This window comes from Triticum dicoccoides, chromosome 7A (genome assembly GCF_002162155.2).
Source record: "Triticum dicoccoides isolate Atlit2015 ecotype Zavitan chromosome 7A, WEW_v2.0, whole genome shotgun sequence".
Taxonomy (NCBI): Eukaryota; Viridiplantae; Streptophyta; class Magnoliopsida; order Poales; family Poaceae; genus Triticum; species Triticum dicoccoides.
Window position 1 is genome coordinate 84,069,715 of NC_041392.1, and position 7,451 is coordinate 84,077,165.

General features: G+C 47.6%; 2 protein-coding genes across 2 annotated transcripts in view; both read left to right on the forward strand.

Moving 5' to 3' along the window:
- LOC119328603 (subtilisin-like protease SBT6.1) overlaps window positions 1-2,297 on the forward strand; it is a 14,505-nt gene extending 12,208 nt beyond the window's left edge. Inside the window, exons 9-10 of the mRNA XM_037601591.1 lie at window positions 1,539-1,584; window positions 1,662-2,297. Of these exons, the coding sequence (XP_037457488.1) occupies window positions 1,539-1,584; window positions 1,662-1,753 (138 nt within the window). The 3' untranslated portion in view covers window positions 1,754-2,297. The remainder of the gene's footprint in view (window positions 1-1,538; window positions 1,585-1,661) is intronic.
- Window positions 2,298-5,552: 3,255 nt separating this feature from the next.
- On the forward strand, window positions 5,553-7,134 carry LOC119332389 (peroxidase P7-like). The gene is made up of 3 exons (XM_037605573.1): window positions 5,553-5,890; window positions 5,960-6,157; window positions 6,270-7,134. Exons 1-3 carry the CDS (start codon window positions 5,624-5,626, stop codon window positions 6,831-6,833), a joined length of 1,029 nt encoding a protein of 342 aa, XP_037461470.1. The 5' UTR covers window positions 5,553-5,623; the 3' UTR covers window positions 6,834-7,134.
- The last annotated feature ends 317 nt before the right edge of the window (window positions 7,135-7,451 follow it).

Consider the following 7,451-nt stretch of genomic DNA (forward strand, 5'->3'; position numbering starts at 1 on the left):
ACAGGGACCGCCAACAGCACGGCAAGGGCTTGCGGCAACGCCAGCGGGAGGAGATGGTGGAGGAAGGCCGGTGGCAGGGGCTAGGGTTCCCCTGAGATGTCAGGGAGTGGCAGCGCAGGGGTCAGGCCTGAAGTTATTGTGTTTGATTTTGTGGCGCCAATTTTGATTGCCTAACCTTAGGCGTGTATGGCAAAAAAAGTGTGGCACATGTTGGCAAACTTGGTGTATGAACCAAACAGGCCCTGAATCTTAGAAGGCAGAGCTGCTGCACAACTATTTTTGTGCCAGGTTAATGTCTATCCTGAAAAGCACATTGGGAATTAAGACTATAGAGAACACAGAGCTTTCGTGAACAGGAAGGCCATATAAGGACACGGACGAATGGAACTCGGCGGCACCTACTCCTGAAATCATGATTTGTGGCTAGAGAAGTGTCTAGACGAATACGCGGTGGCATGAAAGCGCAAAACAGATTTATACACAGATGGACCTGTTCCATACAACGGCTGGCACTTGAGTAAACGTGATTTGTAACGGTGTGTGGACGCGGTGATCTCTTCTCCCTATGGTCTGCATTGAAGACATAGCTTGTTCGAACAAGGCTCTCTGACCTGCATTTACTGTCGGTGAATACGGGAAAACGTGTCACCAATTAGGAGGAGCGTTTCAATTCAGATTTGCACGAACATGTTATAGAACAAGAAGATTGTTTTTGAATATGTGAATATTTTATTTTTCATACTATATATTCAAAAACCTTTTGGGAAAACAAAATATGTTGACATGAACATTTTTTTAGATACATCAACTTTTCTTAGCATAAGAACATTTTTTATATATGGGATGCATATTTTTCCAAAATGTATGAATATTTTTTAACAAGGAATGAACATTTTTCTGAATTGTAAGAACATTTTCCCCTAAGGAACCTAGTATGTCATAGAGCGTGCAAATCGGTAAAGGTTGATGTGGTAGCTGGTTGTTGGAAGCTGCCTGGCTCCTTGACAGGAATTGAATGAGATGAGACCCACAGCGGTACAGGATGCAAGGAATCTAATACGTCAGAGTTAACAGGAATGTATGTCTGAATACTGATGGAAGATGGAATGTAGATATAAAACCAGGACCTATCCCTAGGAAAGTGGTCGGTGAGATATCGGGGCGGGTTGAACCCGAGAGAAAACTACAATAATGTTCTTGCGCATGTAGAGGATAGAAAGTTAGTTCTAGAGTCTCTTCGCTGGAATAGAACAGAGGGGAAGATTGCTATCTAGTTATTGTTGGAAGATACTCCCTCTGTCCCAAAATAAGTGTCTCAACTTTAGTACAAAGGGAGTATTACTTAAGGCTGATCTAACCAGTAAACTGTTATGAGTATTTCTTAGACAAGCTAGTTTGGGCTGAAAAGGCAGTCAATCTTATCCTAGGCTAATGTTATATGGCCATTGCTTTGAGCAGTTAATCTTATCCTGGTCAATGTTATATGGTCATTGCCTGGAGTGTGCTGACTTTAAGGTGATGATTTTACTACTATGCAGGTCGCAAGCCAATGGATGGTACCTGCTTGCTTTGCTGTCACTACTTGTAAGTAACATATGCATAGTTTGATATGTATGAGGAAGGCGTGTGATTTCTCATTCGATTCCTTGTTGAACACGCAGGCATTTTGGTGTACCTCAGTTGCAGAGCGCAACAAAGGCGCCGTCGACCAAGGAAAGGGTCCGCAACCGGTCGTCTGTCAAGTTCGGTATAATATGGAAAGTGGTGTGGGGCCAAAGAAGGTTTTGGCTCCAGCGTGTCTGGCCATCTGCCATGGTATATGATATAACCGAAGCTACATCGGTCCACTGACTGGACATAAAGCTCGCAATGGATGTCAATCGAGGTCCAAGTCGTGGTGGCTCATGTTTAGTCTGTGCGAAGAGAGCCCAGTCAAACACCTCTGCAACTGCGTGGCTATGTTCCAACATTTCATGTCATGCGACATCGCCATCGCCACCCAGTTGTACAAAACTCTGTCTATAATAATAAATAGACTGCTTTAGGACAAAATAGGCGAGAGCTAATTCAGTAGGAAGAGGCTAGGGTTGACGTCTTTCTGTCTCTCTTTCTTCTTTTTCATCTCTTCTTATTCTTCTTTGTTTTTATCTTTTGCAAAAGGATGAGTTGCTTCTTGTAGGTCAGCAAGCCTTTCGAGTTTTCAGGGTCGCTATGCTTCAGCTTGTAAGTACTGGACGAGCTCATCTGAAAACAGAGGAAGTCCTCAACAGTTTATGAGGGTTTTTTTTCTGGGGAAATGCTGCCAATCGGCGTGAGATCGTGGTGGTCGCTCGCTTACAATGCTTCCCCTGCCCTCAGCCAGCAGAGATACGAGTGGTGGTGTGCGGAGCTGCAATTGTTTGTGAGCGGAGCTGCGATCCTCAGCCATCGGAGCAGCGGTGCGTGGTGCTATCAGCATGGGCATGCACTGCTACGAATTGCCTGAGGCAGCGGTGGGTTGCGGTGAACAGAGGGCAGCTGTGCTGCAAGCGGCAGACTGCTGGTGGTGCTGCGAAGCCTCATGCCGGAGTTGCAAACAGGGTGACAGGGTCACACGACAGTGCTGCGAGGGCCAAGGGCCGTGTCAGGGCTATGACACGGCATGGTGGGAGGTGGAAGGTGGGAGATACAAGGAGCCATGACACGGCGAGGTGAGAGGTGGGAGAGAGAAGCCTTTTTTTAGGAGGAGAGAAGCCTTTTTTTGGCTGTGATACAATGGTGCCGAACAGGGGAGGTGGGAAAGAGAAGGGTTTTCTGGCTGCGATCCAATGGTGTTGAACAACCTGTCTTTTAAGTGATGAGCAACTTCATGTGCCATTCGTCGCACCCCACAGCGGCGCAAACAGAGACCTCCTGTAAGCCAAACAACAACTTCTGAAATGTTTCATGGACAAATTCGCTGCCCGTCTGCCCTGAAATGCTTCTAAAATCAACTTTGAGGCCCCGGTTTCCATGGGCAAATTCGCTCCCCGTCTGCCCTAAAATGCTTCAAATCCTCCACCCTGCTCCTACGCTAGCCTTTTTTTTCTTCTGAAACGGGTAATAAATTATTTTGAAAGGGGCTCCTACGCTAGTCAACAGCCTGCTCAATGCTATTTGTACGTACGAGTTTTACTCTAGGTAGATATTCCTCCTTTGACGGCACGCACGATTTAAGTAAAACTTTTTATGCACTCTCTTCATCCTAAAATTCTTGTCTTACATTTGTTTAAATATGAATGTATCAAGTCACATGTTAGTATTAAATACATCCGTATTTAGATAAATCTAAGACAAAAGTTTTGGAACGGAAAGAGTAATAACTAGGACATGTGCCCGTGCGTTGCAACGGGACAAAAAAAGTACTATTTTTTAATAAAAATCGATGCTATTTTCCTCTAAATTATTATTCAAAAATTTATATATCAAATAAAGTTATGTTATCAAATTTAGCTGCCAATTTCTTAGAAGATTATTGAAAATAATGATTTCTCATGAATAGATTGAACCTCCGTAAGAAGATAAGATAACGTAAGATTGGAGCCTTGTGGGCCACCCCCCTCCGCATATCTCTCTCCTCCCGTCCCTATCATCTTTCCTCCAGAGATTGGGATCAGGAGCGAGCCACACACCACAACTTCCTTTCTTCCCGCCATGCATGTTCTCCGGCGAGCAGAGCAACACACTCGTCGTTCACCTCCACCCGTCATCACCACATGGGGGCCAAACTTCATTTGAGCCTTCCTTGTATTTTATTTAATTGCTTTTCCAATTTTCATTCCAACCTTCTTCAAAATCCCTTGCATTTTCAATTACAAGTTTGGCCCCCAAAACTTTTTCCAAAATTCTCCAATTTCAGTGAAACTTCTTTTGTAGATAAGTATAAATCATGCATGCCACAGGAAAAGTTTAATATTTTTTCATGCAACCTAGCTACCTATTTATTTTTTCATCATTGCCTCTTTTCCTAGTTTCTGTAATGACGGGAGAGAGAATATGTGAAAAGACCAACCGGCCAGGCCGGCCCAATAAGGCCTAAAAACCACTCCCTCGATCCTATCCTCCCAATCCCTAGCGCCACCACACATGCTCACAAGAGGGGCGGGAGCCCCGCGTGCTGCCGGTCTGCCCTCCCTCCTCCGGTCATCTCGCGTCAGATCGGCTATAGCCTGACGCCATCTCGGCTGACCACTGCCTCCCCCTCCTCCGGCCATCTCCGCCCCCTGCCTTGCTCCGGGAGCCCTGTGGCCATCTCCGCCCCCTGCCTTGCTCCGGGAGCCCCGCGCGCCGGACTGCCGGTCATGTCTGCCGGCTCCCTTCTCTTTTTCTCTTGACTCGTTCTGTGTTTGTTGATCCAAGAGGTTAGTTGTTGATATTACATGCAATTTGTGTAGGTATATACTTTGGTAGGATTTCAGGAAAGCAATCGAGGTGGTATTATTGTGAGTACGTGTGAAAATCATGTAAGGTACCAAAACGTGCATGCATGCCCATTGAGAGGATGTGGATGCAGACCAATTGGATGGACAAAAAATTTAGTACCACCTCGCGATTGGACGAATCGTCGACCAAAACTAACGGAAAAAAACATCTAATGCGGGACAAAACCAAGAATATCACCTTGGTTTATTAGTAGAAAGGTATAGGTATAGATATAGATATAGATATAGATATAGATATAAATATAGATATAGAGGTATAGATATATATATAGATAGGGTTTCTGGTTCAACAATGGTATTGTTCCCCGCAAAAAGGAAAAAAAAAGAAAGGTATTGTCGATCGGTCGTAGCCCGACCCCCACCCTTTACTATTTATTGAATCATGTATTACCATGCATGTATGATCCAGCTAGATAGAGGGGGCTACGTACGTGTAAAGTAGTGGCCTCCGGCTCCGGTTGTCTTGCTCACCCTGTAGACTGAACATTCGTCGTCGTACTGTTGCGTAATGTGCGCTTGCATGTGCATGCTGTTGACTAGTTCACTTATACTGGTGCTGATAATAACACCTCAACGACATTCTCATGGTTGGTTGACCGCCAGTCGCGCCAGCAATTAAGCTTCTACCGTACTGCCAACACATCTCAGCACGACCGATACATGCCTGCCTCTGCCGATGCCGAGGCTACGCGTGTCGCCGCCACTCACCGTTCCCATGCAACATAGAGCGCGCGGTGTTTACTTGTAGTCCCTACGTCCTCCAGCCGCGTTGAAAGTTTGGCATGCATGCCCATCGTTTAACTATGTACGTGTGTGCCGGCAACTGCCCGTAGTTGCACCAAACGACGGTTGGCTAATTTCAGGAATCTAGCTAGGACGAAATTACTCCTAAAAACATATACATACTAGGTAGTGCATAGACGAAACTTATCGTGCCACCTTGTCAGCATATTCCCACATGCATGGCTCGGGGAATCGACTGGCAGAGGCAAAAAAATATTAGAGCTATGTGTGCATGGAAGCGGAAGAGCATTATAAATAGGGCATCATGTATGCACAACACTTCATCAGCTCAGCTCTCAGGTCCAAAGAAAGCCTACCTAGCTGCTAGTAGCTCTCTTGAGACTTGAGATCTTAACTTTGGTGTGACTCGTGAGCTCCCCATGGCTTCGTCCACTGTCTGGCAGTGCCTTGTTGCTCTCTCCCTCTTCTCCTCCGCCGCCTACGGCTACGGCTACGGGGATGGCAACAGCAACAACAGCGGCAACGGCAACGGCTACGGTAACGGGCAGCTGGATCCCAAGTTCTATGAAAAGAGCTGCCCTCCTCTGGGGTTCATCGTGCGCGTGAGCATGATCAAGGCCGTCCTTAGGGAACGCCGCATGGGCGCCTCCCTCCTCCGCCTCTTCTTCCATGACTGCTTTGTTCAGGTAAATACACTCATCATGCACATATGAGAACGTCAAGAGGTGGTACGACGACACGTATGTTTTTCTCAGGGTTGTGACGGATCTATCCTTCTGGACGACGTGCCGGCGAGTAACTTCACCGGCGAGAAGACCGCCTTCCCCAACGTCAATTCCGTCCGCGGCTTCGATGTCATCGACGATATCAAGAGGAATGTGGAGTACGTCTGCCCGGGCGTCGTGTCCTGTGCCGACATCCTCGCCTTGGCCGCACGGGAGGGCACAGTTCTGGTACGTACTACGTGCATGCATGCGTATTACTCGTGTGTGCGTGCATTACTTGGTACCGTAACGCTGACCACAATCTGCATGCGTGCACATACTTTGTCACGCACGTGCGCAGCTCGGCGGGCCAAGCTGGGCGGTGCCGCTGGGCCGGCGGGACTCGACGACGGCGAGCCTGGACGGCGCGAACAGCGACCTCCCGGGGCCGACGCTGAACCTGACCGAGCTCATCCAGTCATTCGCCAACAAGAGCCTGAGCCCGCGCGACCTCACGGCGCTCTCGGGCGCGCACACCATCGGCTTCTCGCAGTGCGTCTTTTTCCGGGATCACATCTACAACGACACCAACATCGACCCCGTGTTCGCCGCCGGGCTACAGCGGAACTGCCCGGCCCCGGCGGGCTCCGGCGATACCAACCTGACGCCGCTCGACGCGCAGACGCGGTTCGTCTTCGACAACGCCTACTACCCCAACCTCGTGGCGCGGCGGGGCCTTCTGCACTCCGACCAGGAGCTCTTCAACGGCGCCGCCCAGGACGATCTGGTGCGGCAGTACAGCGCCGACAGCGCGCTCTTCTTCGCCGACTTCGTGGCCGCGATGATCAAGATGGGGAACATCACCCCGCTCACCGGAAGCGCCGGCGAGATCAGGCGTAACTGCAGGGTCGTCAACAACAGCTGATCAATCCTTTCTTTCAGACTCCCGGGCTCCGGCAGAAACAACTTATTTACGTCGTTCGTCGTGAAATATTTACGTGATTTATCATATGCGAGAGCAAGGAATTTATCGTCAGAAGTTTGTATAACTTTGTATTTTTGTTTTGGTTCAAAATCACACGTCTGTAATAAGTGCCCCATCCATCCCATAATATAAAAGTGTTTTTCACACTACACTAGTGTCAAAAACGCTCTTATATTATGGGACAGAGGGAATAGTACATTGTACGCCCGAGAATTTTCTGCCATTAACCACTATTGTTACCGTTCCCCAAACATAACCTTTGGCTCCCAAGAAACAAATTCAGTTCCTTCAATTGAATTTTAGATCTGGTTCCGATAGAATTTGAAATTAACGCTAAAAGATTTAATTCCTGTTTTATGTTTGCATGCTACATGGAAATGTAAGTTACTCATTCGATGGAATTTTGTTTTCGCTGTTTAAAATTCAAGCATCTTCTTCACACATTTAAATTTGCCAGGAATCATTTGATCGCCCCGCCCACCACCCTAGAATGCACCATGAAAATGTGCATCATTTCCCATAGAAGGATGCCCAAGCGGCTGGTACAACGCCTTTCAG